This window comes from Anomaloglossus baeobatrachus, chromosome 1 (genome assembly GCF_048569485.1).
Source record: "Anomaloglossus baeobatrachus isolate aAnoBae1 chromosome 1, aAnoBae1.hap1, whole genome shotgun sequence".
NCBI classification, from domain to species: Eukaryota; Metazoa; Chordata; class Amphibia; order Anura; family Aromobatidae; genus Anomaloglossus; species Anomaloglossus baeobatrachus.
Window position 1 is genome coordinate 859,608,326 of NC_134353.1, and position 21,045 is coordinate 859,629,370.

Sequence of the window (21,045 nt, forward strand, 5' to 3'; positions counted from 1 at the left end):
AGATTTCATTTCAAATCCAATGTGGTGGCATGCAGAGCCCAACTCGCGAAAATTGTGTCACTGTCCAAATATTTCTGGACTTAACTGTATATCAGGATCTGAGAATCACTCCAGGAATGAAGCGGTTCTGATACATAAGAACTAGTGAAGGTAGCAGCATTTTGCAGAATATGTCTTCCCCACAAAAGTGTGAAATTAGGAGTAGATTGTAAACTGAAAAGGAATCTAATATATAAAGCTGAATGTGTGTATGTATGTCCGGGATTGGCATCTGCACCGTCCCAGCTACAGCTACAAAATTTTGCACACTCACACTTCTGGACTAGGAGAGTGTCATAGGCTGTTTTGAGGGAAAATTTTAACCCTGCGCTTTACAGTTATTCACCAAAAAACTTGCCTCCATTAAAGCGAATGGAGCTGGGAGCCACAGTGCAGCCAGAACGTCAGATTAATGCGCAGCCACATCCTTAAATGGAATGTTGGCGTGTCACAATGCAGCCAGGGAAAGAGACAGACACAAACAGGGTAAGAAACAGACACAAACAGGGTAAGAAACAGACATAGACAGGGTAAGAGACAGACACAAAGAGACAGACACAGACAAAGAGACAGACTGACAGGGAAAGAAACAGACAGGGAAAGAGACAGACACAGGGAAACAGACAGACAGATTGGGAAAGAGACAGACAGAGAAAGAGAGTGAAAGAGACAGACAGGGTAAGAGACAGACAGGGAAAGAGGGAAAGAGACAGACAGGGAAAGAGGGAAAGAGACAGACAGGGAAAGTGACACAGATAAATAGACAGACAGGGAAAGAGATTGACACAGACGGAGAAAGAGACAGTCAGAGCCAGACAGGGAAAGAGACAGACAGACAAAGAGAGAGAGACAGAGAGATATATACAGAGGGGGAGACAGACATTATAATTACATTTATATCTATTTGTTTTGTGGTTTTTGTGTGCAGAATACATTTTTGTTAATACATTCTATTTTGTTAACAGCAGTTATTAACCCGAGCGAAGCCGGGTAGTACAGCTAGTTACTGAATAAAGAACATAACCTAAAACTTTGTGCAATGTTTTATCCCAAGATAACCAATAACATATCTAAGAATATTATCTACCAATTGTGAATATTTACCTTTTACCACCATACAATTTTAGGTCTGTGCTGATTAATTTCATTGTGATTTTTTTCATGTCTAATAAGGCTATTTTTTTATGCCAAAGCCCCCAATCCCCTCCACAACGCTGGAGAATTAAGCCACACTGGCTCCGTTCTAGGTGGCACTAGGGTATATATGGAGACAGTTTAGTGTGGCCTCTTGGTGAGATTGCCCAATACAATCACTACCACAGTGTCTCACAGCCAAGACGCATCTGTTCTGAAGAAGTGAAGAACATCGGTGGTTGGAGCTGGACCTGCTAAGCAGAGATCTGGGGAGCTGAAGGGTCAGTTTTGGACGACCACCAAAGTGGTAGATCTGTTCTGTAGTAATTGCGGTAGTGAGCAATTAGTGAATAGAGACAGGCTTCATAATTGTAAGTGGACCAATTCCAGTCTGTATTATGGGTTTGTATAAGTTGAGATGCCCTTGCTTAAAAGAGCGACCTACCCGGCCTACTAATTCCTGACCCTGCTTGTTGTAAGGCTTCATTGATATGTCTGTGTTTTATCTGTATTTTTTACAGATAAGTACATACTTATTCTAGTCTATGGAGCTATGTTTTTGTGACGGCCCTGGACTATCAGGCGTCACGGGGTACTGCACAAGCTGCCCTTCCGTGCAGTATTCCGCCTCCCTCTTGGTTCTGGGTCCCTACTTAAGTGGTGTTGCCTCTAACAGCAAATCAAATTCCTAGAGACACCCTGCACCACACTCACCTGACACACCAGTGGACGGCTTGAGTGGAATAGTCGCTCACCTTGGGGGTCAGGGAGGGGAGGTGAGGAGTGTAGTGGAGTCGAGCTGAGTTGCAGAGAGGAGAGGAGTTAGAAGTAGCCCTCGAGCTGAGAGCAGCTCAGAGGAAGTCGGGAGTGGTGACTCCCTAGGTAACTGCCTAGGTTGCAGACGCTGGTCTGGGCCTAGAGGAGTCTGACCCCGGTCGCAGGGGATTGTGGCAAGGTGCCTGGAATTGTCGAGGAGGACAGGCGGCAGCCTAGCACTATCACCGGTCCGGGTTCGAAGGCACGACGGGGTACACGAACCCTAGGTCGGGGAGTAGCTTCAGGCAACCCGACAATTCACCTGAGGAGAACGGAGGCTTCATGATCTGTTCCCACACGCTCCAGAATCGGGGCACTAGCGTAACGAGGGGGATAGGACTTTCCAACCAAAACGGTCCAGAAAATCCCAAGCGTGAGCCCTGAGAGCAAGCTCCCATACTTAGCGGTAGTAGGGAGCGGGGCCCGGCTAGTTCCAAGCTACTGGACCATCAAGTTGAAGTCTAAACTAAGTGCAAGGAGGCAGGTCACGGATCACCAGGCAGCACCACTTGGGGATGGGACCCAGACAAGCTCCCCTCAGCGGCAGCGGTACTCAGAGATTTTGTTTACCCAGTTGTCTGTGTCTGCTTATGAACTGAGTGAGTATGAGAGTGACTTCTGCATCCCCACGGCATCCCCCTCGCCGAGTCCCGGGGCATCCCCTACTTGTGGAGGGTTCCAACACCTTGCTGCCCCGTTCCATCATCCCCGGGTACTCCCAACAGCAGCGGTGGTACTCCTAATTACCACACACGACGGGTGGCGTCACAAACTATAACTCCCTTGTAAATACCCCCTTATCATTCGAGTGGCCTCATGACCCCCGGGTCCGGAGACCCTCAAGCCACAGCGAACCTGGATCCGAGCAGCCCGGCTGCTTCCACGGGAGGTGGTACATTTTCACCAAATAAATCATGGAGACAGGTTCATTTTTGGTCTGTGACACAGATTAAATTTAATGAAGAAAAACAAAAAGCCAGCACATAATGTGCACCCCAATTTGAGATATATTCCACCTGTCCAGATTTTGGCGGTTGGTGGCTGTTCACATTCAGTCATCAGGCCCTGTCCACAGGCTATTTACTTCATGCAGCATTTGCTTGGGCCTGTCCCACCCACAGCCATGAATCAGTCATGGGTACGGGATTGAAAAAGACCAAGTAACTGCTGCTAAGAGCATGGCACATTTTATAACAATATTTTTGTGTAGAACTGCCCCAAAGAGATTTGCCGTGAAGTGGCGGGGTGGCTCAAGAAATTGCAATTTTTTGCCAAAAATCTCAAATTTATAATAAGTACAGTTGGAATTTTTAGTGCTGTAGTGCACATTTAGTGCTGGCTTTTTGTTTTTTCTTCACAGATTATATTTAACTTTAGTCTGAGTTCAAATGTCCTGTAATCATCCGTTAGAACATAGATCCGTTTGGAAAAAGTTGTGCACAGACAACTTTTTTTTCCATTGCTAAATAACTGATGTCTGCCAGATCGTTTTTGTTGATTTTTTTTTTCCCACTGGAGTCTATGGAGAACAGATAGAGTAACAGATTACTATTTAGTCATCTGATTTCCTTGCATATTTAATGGATCAGTTTTTGTCTTACAGGATCCATTTCAAACGGAAGATAAATAGTAAACAGTTAACGGATCCGTTCTTCATAGACTATAATGTAAAAAAAAAAAATGGATCCAGCAATCATTTTCCCAACAGATCTCTACAGGATCCATTCTAAAGGATGATTACAAGACATGTGAACTCAGCCTTACAAGTCTATGGGTTCGTGAATATCATGGACAGCACACAGATGGCTGCCATTCGCCTGCTGTCCGTGATTAACATTGTAATGGAGAGGAGAAGCTTTTCAATTTTTTATTATTGTTTTTTTATTATTTAAAAATCACACACATCTGAATGAGGCCTTACAGTATATCCCATAAGTGAGTACACCCACCTTACATTTTTATTAATTTTTAATTAGATCTTTTCATGGGATAACATTGAAGATATGACACTTTGACACAATATAAAGTAGTCAGTGTACAGCTTGTATAACAGTGTAAATTTCCTATGCCCTCTAAATAACTTTAATGTCTAAACCGCTGACAACAAGAGTGAGTACACCCCAATGTGAAAATGGACAAATTGGGCCCAAAGTGCGGCCTCAATTATTCTCAAGCATTGTTTTACCTGTCTTGGGTGTGGAGTTCACTACAGCAGGCCTGCATAACATACACCCCTCCAAAGGATGTTGTGACCCGCAGGGAATCGGGAGGCTTCAGCTCCCCCTCTCTATATTCATCTGTATTTCATATGCAAATACAGTTAAACACTTCAGCACATCTTATGGAGAAGATTTGTGTGTGGTTAGGGAATTATGAAGAGCGAGGTGTGGGAGAAATTATGGGGAGGAGCTGTGAGTGGGGGCAGTGGCGTAGCTACTGCTTTTGCCGCCCGGGGCGGTCGTCAAATTTGCCCCCTTTGTTGGCCGTCGATAATCCAGAAACCTTCAAAATCCGGAAAACCATCAAAATATTTATTTTGTATGGAACTACAATCAAATTTGGATTTCTTTGTGCGGCGCGAACCCATCTCGCTAGCACGTGCAGCCAATCATAGAGAGGAAGCTGGCAGCGTAGTGGGGCTGCATTGCGCGTAGTTAACCTCGTTACTATGAATGGAATTTAAAGATGTTCAGGAATGCAGCTGCGGATGGCCCTTTTCTATAAGCTAATATGCTAATATGTAAATTATGTGCAGCCCAAGGTCAAGCGGGGGCGGCAAATCTTACTTAGCCTTTTATTACTTAGCTCTTTATTTCTTCTATGTTTTTCTATTTTACCCCCAAAATGCCACCCCCCTGAGACGTGCCACCCGAGGTGGACCACCCAACCGCCCCCTCCGTCCCCCCTTTGCTACACCACTGAGTGGGGGGAATATTACGGAGAGGAGCTTTGTGGTGGATTATGGAAAGGAACGGAGTGTGGGGGGAATATTATAGAGAGGAGGTGTGTCTGGGTACATTAGAAGTTATGTGTGGGGATATGACGCAGAGCACGTGCACTCAACTTTTTTGGTCGACAATGGCGAGGTCTATTCTGAGTGGAACCTGTCTTGTAAAACCTCTGTATGGTCTTGACCACCGTGCTGCAGCTCAGTTTCAGGGTGTTGGCAAACTTTTACATAAAGATGGCCTAGTCTATAAGAACAGCAGTTCATTTTTTTTCAGTTCCTCAGAGAATTCTTTGCCATGAGGAGCCATGTTCAAGTTCCAGTGACCAGTATGAGAGAGTGTGTGAGAGATAACACCAAATGTAACACACCTACGCCCCATTCACACTGGAGACCTTGTAACACTAATGAGTAAGATAAAACTGGGAAGAGAAAATGTCTAATTGGACACAATATGGCCATTTTCACTTAAAGGTGTACTCACTTTTGTTGTCAGTGGTTATACATTTATGGCTGTGTGTTGAGTTATTGAGAGAGCGCATCAAATTTACACTGTTATACAAGCTGTACACTGACTTGTATCAAAGTGTCATATGTTCAGTGTTGTACCATAAAAAGTTATAATAATTAAAAATATGTGACAGGTGTACTCACGTTTATGATATGCTGTATACTCGGCACTGTGTTAAGAAGCTTTTCCTGTTGCGGGTGGTAACTGACAAGCTTAGTGCCTCAGTGCTGCAGTGTAACCACACAGCACCCAGCTCTCTATCTTTAATACTGTTCATGGTACATTTTTGAAATTGTTAAGGAATTTTCTAAAACAGTGATCAACAATCTGTGCAGCCTGTCAGTGAATAATGGGAGCTCCAGTTTTGTAACAGTTGGAGCAGCAGATTGGGAAAAACTGTTGTAAACTAATGTAAAAGGTATAAAAAGGCATTGTGGTTCTTTTACAGAAGAAGATGTTGGACAGCTTTGAAACGCGTTGAAATAAAAACTGCATTGTATCCATTGGAGTGTCCTGGATCCTCTTTACAGAAGTCTTCCATGGCAGTGCGGACCCAGCACGGTTATTCGTTTTCTCTGCAAATGTAATAAGTACGACATACCCCTTGAATCCCTGCACTTCCGCACCTGTGGTCCCTACTGGTACCAGATTTGATGACGTTCAGTCAGATGACAGAGGTCTCAGCGATAGTGCCATACATGTAAAGTAAGGACAGTGATTGGCTGCAGTGAACACGTGCCTAAAACTGGACAATCTTTTCTTTTTAAACAGGAGTGTGGCCTAAAAGGATTTAAGGTGTAAATACCATTTACCGTATTATTCGGATTATAAGACAAACTTTTCCTCCCAAAAATTTGTGAGCAAAATGAGGGGTGCATCTTAAAAGCCGAATGTAGCTTACCATTTCATGACTGAGAGGGGTCACAGGAGGCCTGGGGGGCTCTGTGCGGTGGTCGGCGCAGCTGCTGTGGTCGGCACATCTGATGTGGTCGGCGGTGGTCGGTGCAACTGCTGTGGACGGCGGCGGCGAGGTATAAGCCATTCTGACGATGTCAGTGGTAAGGATTTCAAATAATGGCGCCCAGAGTCTGCGCGTGCGCAGATGGAGCTCTTGACTCAAGAGCTCCATCTGTGTACGCACTGCCTCTGGGTGCCATTTGTTTGAAACACATCTTCAGAATAACCCGTGCCTCGCCGCCACCCTGACAGAACAAAACCAGCACAGGGCGAGGCAGAGCAGAGCCAGCACTGGGCACAGCAGAGCCAGCACGGAGCAGAACAGAGCCAGCACGGAGCGGAGCAGAGCCAGCACGGAGCGGAGCAGAGCCAGCACGGAGCGGAGCAGAGCCAGCACGGAGCGGAGCAGAACCAGCACGGTGCAGAGCCAGGACAGAAGAGAGCAGCATAGAGCAGAGCCAGCAGCCCCAGAACAGCGGTAAGACACCACCGGATTATAAAATAGACACCATATATTTTTTTTATTTTTTTTTCCTCTAAATTTGGGATGAGTCTTATAATCCGGTGCGTCTTACATAACGAAAAATACGGTATTTAGGTTTTAGCACATTTTTAAAACTCCTGAAAGAACCATTAGTTAGCACAAAATGTTTAAACTGTTTAGCATGACATCAAAAGAAAAAAAAAAAAGATACCAAATGCAACATCTATTAATAAAAAAAAAATACAAAAACATAAAATATATTGAATTTTAATTCCAAATTGGTATGTCAGATATCTTGTATTTATTGAACAGTATATACAGTGTATTAATTTTGGTTATATAATGCTTGGTTTGGTATCAAATGCACTCCTGGCACACCGTTACACCTTGTACTGGGCCTATAGGTAGAAATGCGTGAATTCTATCGTTGGTGGCCTCTCCCCTCAGGTCCTGCAATGTAAATCCATAGGTCATGGAGAATTTCTTAACATTAATTCTTAGGAGCCTATGATTAAAGGTCCAAAACTATAGCTATTCACTTGTATATTCTTAAAGGGGTTATCCAACACCTCTCATTTCATAGGGTGGGCAAAGCGATGATGTGGCATTGATGGTCCCCTACTGGGTATAGTCAGGTCTTATATACAGTCATCAAGTATTGTGCACCTGTTCTATACGGTAACGAGAGACACAAGATAACCCCTTTAGAACCAGGAGAAGCTAACCTATTGCCTCTGAGCTTTTGTATAATTTTCTAAATTTCTCTCTAATCAATATATATAGTATCACCAGAAGTGGTAAAGAAGAGGCACTGCAGGTGCAATAGTAGCCGGCTTCATGGTGATGTCCTTGTGATGACCATGGTGCTTGTGGTTACAGTTTGGCACCTTCCCCTTTTTTCTGCAGTCGGCTCCTGGTTGGTTCTGTCAACACAAGTGGTTCTTGTATTACCGTAGCGGGGTAGTTTTTGCCAAGAAGCTCCACCTCCAGTTTTTGTCCAGTCACACTCAGTTCTTTGGGCACATAGGCAAAAGCCAGGCTCTTGTTGGTGGAGTAACTGAAGGTTCCAGATGTGGTGTTCCCAACAACCTGAGAAGTTCAGAGAATTTCATTAGACTAACTGCATGAAAAAAACAAAAACTTGTTTTAGTTAGCCCAGGGGCTCATTACAAAACCTAACTCGGTAAACTGATTGTCTCTCCTGCATGGAGCGGCTGCTTTTATGTGGTTGATCGATTTCTATAGTGCTCCCGAGATGTGGTAGGGAGGACGACGCTTGTGGCCCTGTGACCCCTATAGATATGCCATTGTGTGCTGTATATACACGTTTTTGACTGAAGTGGTCATTTTAATGCAATTTATGAAAAGGAATAATCTGCTCAACAAAAAAAATGTTCCCTTTTGCAGACAATCATATTTGGGATCTATAGACTGGACATCAGGACTATGCAGCTGATATTAACCCATGAGGCAAAAGTTTACCTACTTGTGCCTCTTTATGATCACACAGTTTAAAAGAACAGAAGCCTTTTTTTAACTGATATTAGGATTATATGCTTGGTAAATCTGGCATACATGCAGCATTATACTGTATTAATACACACACACACACACACACACACACACACACACACACACACACACACACAGTTGAAGCCAGACGTTTACATACACTATCTATAAAGACCAGTGGCGTAACTAGAGTTTGATGGGCCCTGGTTCAAAATTTGGACCGGGGCCCCCCCCACGTAAATCAAACCTTAGGGTACAGGATAATGACACTGACACTCGGGGTACAGGATAATGATGCTGACACTTGGCTCTTACCCTCAGCACCCAGTTTCCCATGATCTGAAATCCCTCTATCAGTACCCTGCTTTCCCATGTTCTGATATCCATCTTGTCCTCGGCACCCAGCTTTCCCATGCTCTGCTATACATCATTCCCTTAGCACCCAGCTTTCCCATATCAGAGCATGGGAAAGCTGGGTGCTGAGAGATGTACAGCAGAGCATGAGAAAGCGGTGTGCTGAGGGAAAGAGCCTTTTTCTCTCAGTACAAAACATTCCCATCCCATGCTTGTATCTTTGTTCCCCCTTGTATATAGTTCTCCAAATACTTTAACGGTCCCCACATAGCCTTCCATATAGTATAAAGGGTCCCACATAACTCTTCATATATTAGAATGCACCTCCATAGTACTCCATGTACTATAATGCATTTCCCATAGTCCTTCATGTATTATAATTCACCCCATAGTTCTCCATATATTATACTGCACCACAGTCCTCCATGTTTTATAACGCACCCCATTAGTCCTCCATGTATAAAGTAGCCTCCATAGCCCTCCATATATTATAATGTAGCCCCCATAGTCCTATATGTATTACAATGCAGCCCCATAAACCTTCATATTGTATTATGCAGCCCCATACTCCTCCCTGTATAATGCACCCATATAGGCCATGTATAAGGTGTCCTTCATGTTTATTATGCAGTCCCATAGACCTCCATATATAATGCAGCCCCATAGACCTCCATGTGTCATGTAGCAAGCCCCCCCAGGGCCTCCATGTGTCATGCAGCCAACCCCTTCCCAGGCCTCCATGGGTCATGCGGCCAGCCCCCCCAGGGCCTCCATGTGTCCTGCAGCCAGTCCCCCCCCAGGGCCCCCCATGTGTCCTGCAGCCAGACCCCCCCCCCCCAAGGACTCCATGTGTCCTGCAGCCAGCCCCCACAGGGCCTCCATGTGTCCTGCAGCCAGCCCCCCCTCCCCCAGGGCCCCCATGTGTCCTGCAGCAAGGCCCCCCCCCCAAGGACTCCATGTGTCCTGCAGCCAGCCCCCCCCAAGGGCCTCCATGTGTCCTGCAGCCAGGCCCCCTCCAAGGCCTCCATGTGTCCTGCAGCCAAGCCCCCTCCAAGGCCTCCATGTGTCCTGCAGCCAGGCCCCCTCCAAGGCCTCCATGTGTCCTGCAGCCAGGCCCCCTCCAAGGCCTCCATGTGTCCTGCAGCCAGGCCCCCTCCAAGACTGATGCATAGGACGGCGCCTGCCGCTCTATGCAATATCAAAGCAGTGCGCGGTGACTGGAGCGCGGTGAGTGATGGGAGTGCGGTGAGTGACGGGAGCGCGGTGACGGGAGCGCTGTGAGTGACGCGAGCGCGGTGTCGGGAGCGCGGTGAGTGGTAACGGGAGCGTGGTGACGCCACTGCTAACACTAGGCAGGGGGGCCTGGTGTCAGCGGCGGCGACCGGGTCATATAGCGGCTGCCGCGCCGCGTGGTCTGCGGCAGAACAGCGCAGCTCCTCTCACAGAAAGGAGCTGGCTGCTGATCTGCCGGCCGGCTGCGGGCCCCTAACCTCCCGGGCCCGGTCGCAATCGCGGTAGTTACGCCCCTGATAAAGACACATCTGCATGTTTTTCTCACTATCTGACATGAAATCAGAATAAACCTTTCCTGTTTTAGATCAATTAGGAACCAAAATTATTTATATTTGCAAATACCAGAATAATGAGAGAGAATGTTTTAGGCCATTTTTTATTAATTTCGGCAAGCTAAAAAGTTTACATACATTTCATTAGCATTTGGTGTCATTGCCCTTAAACTGTATGACTTGGGTCAAATGTTTTGGATCTCCTTCCACAAGCTTCTCACAATAGTTGGTAGGTTTGTCCCATTCCTCCTGACAGAACTGGTGTAACTGAACAATGTTTGTAGCTCGCACCGGTCTTTTCAGCTTTGCCCATAAATTTTCAATAGGACTGAGATCAGGGCTTTGTAATGGCCACTCCATAATATTGACTTTATTATCCTTAAGCCACTTTGTAACTAGTTTGGTAGTATGCTGCGTGTCATTGTCCAATTGGAAGACCCATTTCTGCCCAAGCTTTCAGTTCCTGGCTGATGTCTTGAGATATTCCTTCAGCATTGCCACATAATCTTCTTTCCTCATGATGCCATCTATTTTGTGAACTGCACCAGTCCCTGCTGCAGCAAAATAACCCCACAACATGATGCTGCCACCCCCATGTTTCACAGTTGGGATGGTGTTCTTAGGTTTCAAAGCTCCTCCCTTTTTCCTCCAAATGTATCGATGGTCATTATAGCCAAACAGTTCAATTTTAGTTTCGTCATATCACAGGCCATGTCTCCAGAAATTAAGGTCTTTGTTGTGTGCATTTTCAAACATTAATGTGGCTTTTTTATGTTTCTTTTATGTTTCTTTAGGAGTAATGGCTTCTTCCTGGCAGAGTGGCCTTTCAGCCCATGTCGATACAGTACTCGTTTTACTGGGTATAATGACAATCTTACCAGCTTCCGCCACCATCTTTACAAGGTCTTTTGCTTTTGTTCTTTGTTCTTGTTGATATCCACATGTCTGGCCAAAGCATGTTCATGTTTGGTACACAGAACCTGTCTCCTTCCTGAGCAGTATGATGGCTGGACATTCCCATCTTGTTTGTACTTGCATATTATTTTTATTATTTTTTGTACAGATGAATGAGGCACCTTCAGGTATCTGGAAATTGCACCCAAGGATGAACCAGACTTGTGCATATCCACAATTCTCTTCCTGAGATCTTGGCTGATTTCTTTTGACTTTCCTATGTTGCTACACAAAAAAGCAGTGTGTTTCAGGTGTGCATTAAAATACATCTACAGGTGTGTCTCTAATTAACTCAGATGTTGCGAATAAACCTATCAGAAGCTTCGAAAGACATGACAGCACCATATGGGCTGTCCCATATTGCTTAACGGTATAGTATTCTTAGTGTACAGTATGTAAACTTTTGACTTTAATAAAAATGCCTTAAAACATTTTTCTCTATTATTCTGGCATTTGGCAAATATAAACAATTTTGATTCCTAATTGACCTAAAATGGTAAAGGTGTATTCTGATTTCATGTCAGATAGTGAGAAAATCATGCAGATGTGTCTTTTTAGATAGTGGATGTAAACCTCAGGTTTCAACAGTGTGTGTGTATATATACTGTGTGGATAGAGATATATATATATATATATATATATATATATATATATATATTATATACACATACATATATATTAAATAAAATATATATATATTAAATAAAATATATTAAATATATATTAAATATATATTAAATAAAATATATATTAAATATATATGTTAAATAAAAAAAAAAAATATATATTTAATATATATATTTAATTATTATATATAGATATATATATATATATATATCATACATAAACACACGTATACATACATACACGTACACGTGTATTTCTTCTTTTTTTTTAAATATATCAATTAGATCAGGAGGTAGTGAAAAATGAGGAATACACTTTCAAACATCTACCTTAAACACAATTTAGTTTCTGCTTTGAATCTGACTGTGAGGCGACTTTGGAAACTTAAAACTTATTCTTTGGTCCTTGAATGAAGAACATCACGTTGCCAGCCTGCTCGCACTTGTACATCAGAAGTCAGAAAATCACGTTTAATTACTTAACCAATGAATCCCACTATACTTGCCGGTTCTACAAAATGAACCATGTTTAACTGAGCTAAATAGATGTGTCACATTGATCTCAAGCTGTCTCAGTGTTGCATTTACTGCTACAAAGCCCTCCATCTAGTCTATGGGCACTGGGTATTATCTCGGCTTTAACCCCTATTTTGTATGCAGCCCTAGGATCGGGTAGGTTAAATATCTTGTTAAGATACAACAGGAATCTGAAGACAAGTTGGAACAGAGAAATCGGGAAGCACAACACACCCAATATAGATATCCTCTATTATAATCACACCTTTACGAAACCTACTGCTAATGTAAATAACTGAAAATTACATAAAAAGTCCTATTTTCCACATCAGAAGACAGCAGCATTATAAAGTTCACATAGTGTGGGGGTGGGGGGGGACCCTGTTACAGATTTTGCACTGTGGTCAAGAGGGAATCTGTTAGCAGAGAATGACTGTTCAAACCAAGCACAGGCACTCTGTGTCCCTGGCATGGTGCACCCCTAGTGTGGTTGATCAGTTCAGTGCTCTTCCCAGCTACTTGTTTTTCATCTATCTCGTAAAGCCAGAGCTATTAATCAATTAGGAGGAATGGAGATAGATGAGAAAATAAAGTAGGTGGGAAGGTGCATTGAACAGTTCGGTCACGCTAAAGGTACACCAAGGATCTGTGCTTGGTTTGAATGGATGTAAGGAGGTGGTCGGAGGACCAAGTGTGGGAAGAATTCCTGCCCCTGAAGACCCCAACCAAAATGTTCTTATTAGTTGTAATTTAAGACTAAAGGGGGCTTTACACGCTACGACATCGCTAATGCAAACTCGTTGGGGACACGGAATTGGTGACACACATCCGGCCGCATTAGCGATGCCGTTGCGTGTGACACCGATGAGCGATTTTGCATCGTTGCAAAAACGTGCAAAATCGCTCATCGGTGACATGGGGGTCCATTCTCAAAAATCGTTACTGCAGCAGTAACGAGGTTGTTCCTCGTTCCTGCGGCAGCACACATCGCTCCGTGTGACACCGCAGGAATGAGGAACCTCTCCTTACCTGCCTTCCGGCCGCTATGCGGAAGGAAGGAGGTGGGCGGGATGTTCGTCCCGCTCATCTCCGCCCCTCCAATTCAATTGGGCGGCCGCTCAGGGACGTCACTGTGATGCCGCACAAACCGCCCCCTTAGAAAGGAGGCTGTTCGCCGGTCACAGCGACGTCGCCGGGCAGGTAAGTATGTGTGACGGGTCTGTGCGATGTTGTGCGCCATGGGCAGCGATTTGCCCGTGTCGAACAACAGATGGGGGCGGGTACCCACACTAGCGATATCGGGACCGATATCTCAGTGTATAAAGCGGCCTTTAGAAGATTTTATGCTGTTATCTCACGAGTATGTAGTGAGTGCGCTGAGGCCATCTAGTGGCCAGAATAGAGTATGGCATTGTATTATATTGTATGTAATGTACGTATGTAAAGTGCAATGTTCGATGCAGGGTTGACAGAGTGGTTCACAGATGTAGCAGAGCTAGAGAAGTTACTAGATAGATGGCGCTGGTGAAGTTTATTAGTGCTAGGTAACTCAGCCGCAGTGTAATAGCAGGCGCACCAGGGGTTAAATATAGTTTCACTGGAAGGAGTTTGGGCACTAGATCCCTGGGAAGAGAGAAGAGAGAAAAGAAATGGTTGTCTAAGGGGCAGGTTGTGTGGCGTCGTCGGTGGACCTATCCCCCGTACAAACAGGTCTGTTGTCGGTGGCATGCTGGGTGACGTAGGGGGTTCTGTGGACGAGAGTGAGCGGGACGGCTGGTAACAGAGGGCTGCCATAAGAAGTACAGCGTAGTACTAGAGGGCACTGGAAGAGAGATAAAAGAGAAAGGAAACTGAAAGTAACCAATTAAGAGAAAGAATTCTAAAAAGGGAATGTATGTGAACTCTGCCATCTTCGAAAGTTTCAGTAAAAGTTGAGTTAAGAAAAAGAGAAAGTCTGTCATCTCCTGATTGTTCCCAAAAGTACAGAAGAAAGAAGAGATGAAATTATCCCGAAACGGCAAGTAAATGGATGAAGCCCAAATGTTCATGGGCCCAATCATCAGCCTGTAGCAGGGGCTGGGGGGGGGGGTCACCCGACACCCTGACCTCAACTACAACGCCCCCTGTTAACATAGACTTGGAACAAGGTTACACCTTTAGAGAAAAGCATTACCAGCTATTTGTATTAGTCAACAATAGCATAAAGGGCTGGCAGAATGATAGAAGAGGTATTTTGAAAACTTGGAACTGATTCAGTAAGGCTCCTTTCACATTGTGTTTTGCCTTAAATCCACAGGTCCCGTCGGGGCATCCGTCCGAACCTCCCCTCCCCCACTCCGCAAAGCGTGTTCCGGCAGGGCCATTCACTGTAATGGAGCACACTGCGTTAGTGTGTGCTCGGTTTTGTGCCATTTTTGCACATATACGTTTTCTGCAGACGGACACCCGAACGTAGGGGCGGTTCGGACGGATGCTCCGACGGGACCTGTGGACGTAGGGAAAAGCGCAATCTGAAAGGAGCCTAAGGGTAGGATGAAAAAATGATTTTAATGCCCCATAGTAATGACACTTTTTGAAAGTGGAATGAGACGTGAGAGTTGTTACCCAGATGTGGGAAAATTGTAGTCAATTGTTCCCTGAACGCTCCTAAATACGTGGAGATGTTGTATGTACATCAGGGTAGCCAAATGATCAATTCTGAATGGAGCTTCCTTTAAAGATCTAGAATTGGTTTTAGTTCCCATGGCCAGGTGATAAATGGTGATGGGTGTAATTATTTGAGGTTTTAGCGGCTTGATCTAACTGGATGTCATAGTCCAGCTCCTGTGCTCAGTTCAGGTTTCCATGGCCTATGGGAAGATTTCCAATTCACTTGCTATGATTACATTCCTCTCACCTTCCCTCTGTGCCAGATGCTCTCATTTCCCTCAGGATCAACGTTATCTGTTTCCAAGGTGAGATACACCAGTTTCCTCTGAAGCCCCTTTTTCTCGATTTCCTTCACGGCCTGCTTGCCAATAAAGTCAGCTTGCTGAAATCACAGGAAGGTAATGATGATGAATGACTGTTGTGGCATTGAGGCAGATATGAGCACTCGGACTTTTACATACATGAAAGGTCATACACAGTAACAAATGCAACAGTGCCCTCCAAGTGCCGGATGTTGTCAATGCTGAGAAGCTCAGGGTAGGTGGTACACCATTAGAGGGCTGAGGTGGCTGCTTTTATTGGGGAAGGGATGTAGCCATCTTTGAAGTCTGACAACCTGTACTCCTACTCATACCAAAACTATTGGAACTTCAGTTCTGTAGTTTCCGGCACCGGCTGAACACGGCTGCATGGGTTGATTTTCTCCTGCACATATTGTTTTTTATTGTAAATGAGGAATGTAGAGGGCAGTATATGGAACAGTATATAGAACCCCATCAATAGGAAGTGATGGTATAAAGTGGTTAAAAGACATGACGTAAGACGGAACATGTACGCAGCGATATCCAATCCATGGCTCTTATAAATTTACACTGGATATTTTTAGGTGCGGTGTAGAGTGGGGTGATCACCAAAATGCCCGGGTTCTCGTTACTTCAGCCAAGCAGGTTAGACACTCAAAGTGCTCAACTTGAATATCGAGTAGAATGGAAGTCAATGATTGAGCAGTTCTGCTCTCCGCCCACATACAGCATTTCAGGGGGAAAGGATGGCAGAGGTTTTTTTTCTTTTGACACACCACCGCTGAAACATTGCTTTAAAGGGAACCTGTCAGGTGCAATATGCACCCTGAGCCACGAGCAGTTCTGGGTGCATATTACTAATCCCTGCCTAACTATCCCTGTATACACTAGCATAGATAAAGAGATCTTTAGAAAAGTATTTCTAAAGATCCCATATGATATGCTAATGAGTGCAGGAACTAGTCACAACCATTATTTCCCCGGGCTAGTCCGTCCTCTTAGCATGCCCCTGTGGGTGTGCTAATATGCTAACATGCTATTCAATGCCTATTGCCCAGCGTCATCAGTGGTAACGTGCATACCGGTGTCCGTTGTCACGGCTTCAGAATGCCGGGTATAGGGTCAGTGTGCAAGATCAGAAGACCCAGCACTTCCAGTTATGCACAGTATGAAGCCGGGTGTACGTGTCCCGGCTTCAGAGAGGTCTAGTGCGCATGACCGAAAGTGCCGGGCATTCTGATCATGTGCACTGACCCTAAGCCTGATGTCTTCCGACAAGCCTACAACCTGCTATCTATACTAGTGTATACAGGGATGGTTATGGTCATGTCACATACAACGACAGCGACGACGACGTCGCTGCTAAGTCACCATTTTTTGTGACGTAGCAGCGACCTTGCTAATGATGTCACTGTGTGTGACATCCAGCAACGACCTGGCCCCTGCTGTGAGGTCGCCGGTTGTTGCTGAATGTCCTGGACCATTTTTTGGTCGTTGATCTCCCGCTGTGAAGCACACATCGCGGTGTGTGACAGCGAGAGAGCAACAAACTGAATGTGCAGGGAGCAGGGAGGCGGCTTCTGCGGACACTGGTAACCAAGGTAAATATTGGGTAATTAAGCAAAGGCTTGGTTACCCGATATTTGCCTTGGTTACCAGCGTCCACAGCTTCTTGAAGCCGGCTCCCTGCACACGTAGCCAAGGTACACATCGGGTAACTATAAGCAAAGCGGTTTGCTTATTAACCCGATGTGTACTCTGGCTATGAGTGCAGGGAGCCAGCGCTAAGCGGTGTGCGCTGGTAACCAAGGTAAATATCGGGTAACCAAGCAAAGCACTTTGCTTGGTTACCCGATATTTACCTTAGTTACCAAGCGCAGCATCACTTCCACGCGTCGCTGCTGGCTGGGGGCTGGTCACTGGTGAGATCTGCCTGTTTGACAGCTCACCAGCGACCATGTAACGACGCAGCAGCGATCCTGATAAGGTCAGATAGTAGTCTTGATCGCTGCTGCGTCGCTACGTGTGACCTAGGCTTTAGGCCGGGATTAGCAATATGCACCCAGAACTGCTCGTGGCTCTGGGGGCATATTGGACCTGACTGATTCATTTTAAACCCAGTGAAAGTCAGAGACTGTGACTGGCTTTCCCTGGGCTGTCTGCACACATCATGCAGTGAAGCAAGCCTGTGCTTTGTGATTATTGTTTCACGGATGACACATCCAAGCACTCGCAATACTCGGCTGAACTCCGCGCGTACCCGAGCACCCCGGTGCTTGTTTGAGTACCGAACAGTGGCGAGCACACTCACTCATCATTAGTGCTGTGCATTATGCTCATTATTTGGGGCTCTTTTGTAGCAGAATATGCCTAAAAAAACCAAAACAAAAACACAGTGTGTGCATAACCTTATAAAAGAAAATTAATAGGTTCTCAAGGAAATTTACAAGAAATTGATCTTGCTTGCATGAAGAATCTCCTCTGAGGACCTCCCACAGTGATATCTGCAGTTACATGTTGCCAATCTCAAATCCACAGCTAAGTTCTTATCTATTCACACTGTGGATGTTTTTCACGGCTTCCACATTTCATTTATTAAAATCTCATGCACAATGCCAGCACTGTAAAATGCAGAATATTTCCCCTAGAGATCATAGTATCATAGTTTTTAAGGTTGAAGGGAGACTCTAAGTCCATCTAGTTCAACCCGTAGCCTAACATGTTGATCCAGAGGAAGGCAAAAAAAAAACAATGTGGCAAACAAGTTCCAATGGGGAAAAAATTTCCTTCCTGACTCCACATCCGGCAATCAGACTAGTTCCCTGGATCAACACCCTGTCATAAAATCTAATGTACATAACTGGTAATATTAAATTTTTCAAGAAAGGCGTCCAGGCTCTGCTTAAATGTTAGTAGTGAATCACTCATTACAACATCATGCGGCAGAGAGTTCCATAGTGTCACTGCTCGTACAGTAAAGAATCCTCGTCTGTGATTATGATTAAACCTTCTTTCCTCAAGACGTAGCGGATGCCCCCGTGTTCCAGTCACAGGCCTAGGTGTAAACTGGAAAGGTCTCTGTACTGTCCCCTCATATATTTATACATTGGGATTAGATCCCCCCTAAGCCTTCGTTTTTCCAAACTAAATAACCCCAAGTTTAATAACCTGTCTTGGTATTGCAGCCCACCCATTCCTCTAATAATCTTGGTCGCTCTTCTCTGCACCCTCTGCAGTTCAGCTATGTCCTTCTTATATATCGGTGACCAGAATTGTACACAGTATTCTAAGTGCGGTCGCACTAGTGACTTGTACAAAGGTAGAACTATATTTTTTTCATGAACACTTATACCTCTTTTAATACATCCCATAAATAAAGAGATAAAGCAGGGGAATGAATATCTGCTGTATTATTGGTACAGTGAGTATGGAAAGTATTCAAACCCCTTTACATTTGTCACTCTTTGTTTCATTGCAGCTGTTTGGTAAATTCAAAAAAGTATCCTAGTAAAATCCCTCATGTGAACTCAACATAAGAGCAAAAGCCCAGTCCTGTTAAATCATTACCAGCCACTAGAGGGCAGTGTGATCCTCATTCCTGTGCTATTTTGCTAAAGTACTTTTTTTAATCAGAATAAGTTCTATTTAATAAACAGAAAACACACACTTATGTTGTAAAGTATCCTCTGCATGTTACTATTCTTACATAGCTTTAAACGTGTAACTAGTAGAAAAATGTATTAATCAGTTCTGATAACGGACGGACACTTTGGAATAAAATAGCTTTCCCCATCTACCTTGTTTAGCTTTATAAAGTATTGCAGTCCGGCCTCCAGGGGGTTTGTGTCACAATTCATCTGAAAATTAAAAAAAAGAAACATTTAGAAAAGATCTTACAGAAAAGGTTCAGCAAGTGATGATCACCATCTGAATGACGCAAATCTTTGGTCCCAAATCCAAAATTATAAAGTAGGACTTCCAACATGTGTCATTTATGGTGCTAATGTCCTCTTTAAGAGGTACAATCCTCAATCGACAACACAGCCAATGAGAGTGTTGAATGTAATGGAGTGAGTTGCTATAGAATGTAAAGTAAAATAGTGTACAGGTGACTATAATGCTGGGTGGGTGACTGTCTTTCTAGTCACTCTTTGCTCTGGCCGACTGGGGAAGGTTTGTTCACAACCTTCGGCTAAGACATTTATATGCTCCCACAGGGCATCCTAATGGGACAGGAAGGTTCTAAAGGGGCTGTCCCCTTTCAACTAACCTTAGACTCGCGGGGAGGCAAGTAAAGCTTAGTTAATTACCTGATCCATCACAGAGCCTATGGTCTAAAATTAATAAAAAGGGGACAACCCCTTTAGAGGGAACCACCATGCTAAAAATAGCTTCTGATCTGCAGGCAGAGTGTCATAGTCCCAGAGGAGCTGATTAGATGAATGTTCATTTTGTGGGAAAATATTCAGAACAACTTGATTTTTATTCAATGATTCTCTGCTGTATCAATGCACATGAGTCCAGTGGGCGGTCCTATTAAGTGGTTGACAGTCTTCCCTGTATGACTGTACATGCAGAGATAGTTGTCAATCACTTAGTAGGAGCACGTACTGGACTCCATTGTATCAAACATCAGCAATTTCACTGAATTTTTTCCAACAAACCTAAATATCATTCTCAAGGACCAAATGGAAAAAAGCTGGCATTACCACTACATCTAGATACAAGGAAAAAATAGGATCAAAACAAAAAATATCCAGATTATAGTAGCGATGTCTTGCTGTTCTCAGCCTGGTACTTGGGAAAGATCATGAAAATTCATAAAGCAAGAGAAGTGGCACTTACCACCGACAATTTTAGTAAAATGCACCGTGTTTTGGGGACAGGATTGCAGACGGAGATAACAGTGGAATGAGCAACAGCTGCCTTGTGTGAGTATACAGATCCACAGGCTCACACGGGAAGAGGCTCAGGCCACAGGAGGCTCAGGCCACAGGAGGCTCAGGCCACAGGAGGCTCAGGCCACAGGAGGCTCACACTGGAGAAGGCTCACACCGGAGAAGGCTCACACCGGAGAATCCATGTGCTCAAGTGGGGCAACTGTTGCTCATTTCACTGATGTCTCTGTCCGCAATTCTGTGACCAAAATAGAGTGCATTTTACTGGGGTTGTCAGTCAAGAGTGTCACTTCACTTGTTCGCCTTTCAATTTTCATGTGTAAAGATCATTCTTCTCAGCTTCTTCTGTATACCTTCGTGTCCACATATCGGACTTCATGTACAACATGAAAGATTCCTTTTAAATCTTTCATGTTGTACATTTATCCTAATGGCTGTTGTGTAAAAGGGGGCTTTACACACAACAATATCGCTAACGATATGTCGTCGGGGTCACGGAATTCGTGACTCACATCCGGCGTCGTTAGCGAGGTCGTTGCGTGTGACACCTATGAGCGAGTGTTAACGATCAAAATTATTCACCTAATCGTTGATCGTTGACACGTCGTTCATTTCCCAAATATCGTTGCTGGTGCTGGACGCAGGTTGTTCGTCGTTCCTGAGGCAGCACACATCGCTACGTGTGACACCCCGGGAACGACGAACAATAACGTACCTGCGTCCTGCCAGCAATGAGGTTGACGTGTCGTTAATGCGGCTGGTCTCCACCCCTTTGCTTCTA

The 21,045-nt window shown here is 44.6% G+C and overlaps 1 protein-coding gene across 1 annotated transcript in view; it reads right to left on the reverse strand.

The window, feature by feature from the left end:
* Positions 1 to 7,171: 7,171 nt before the first annotated feature.
* Positions 7,172 to 21,045, reverse strand: part of DMGDH (dimethylglycine dehydrogenase) — a 129,087-nt gene continuing 115,213 nt past the window's right edge. The window contains exons 15-17 of the mRNA XM_075325700.1: positions 19,164 to 19,223; positions 15,312 to 15,446; positions 7,172 to 7,977 (exon numbers count right to left, since the gene is read on the reverse strand). Of these exons, the coding sequence (XP_075181815.1) occupies positions 7,762 to 7,977; positions 15,312 to 15,446; positions 19,164 to 19,223 (411 nt within the window). The 3' untranslated portion in view covers positions 7,172 to 7,761. The remainder of the gene's footprint in view (positions 7,978 to 15,311; positions 15,447 to 19,163; positions 19,224 to 21,045) is intronic.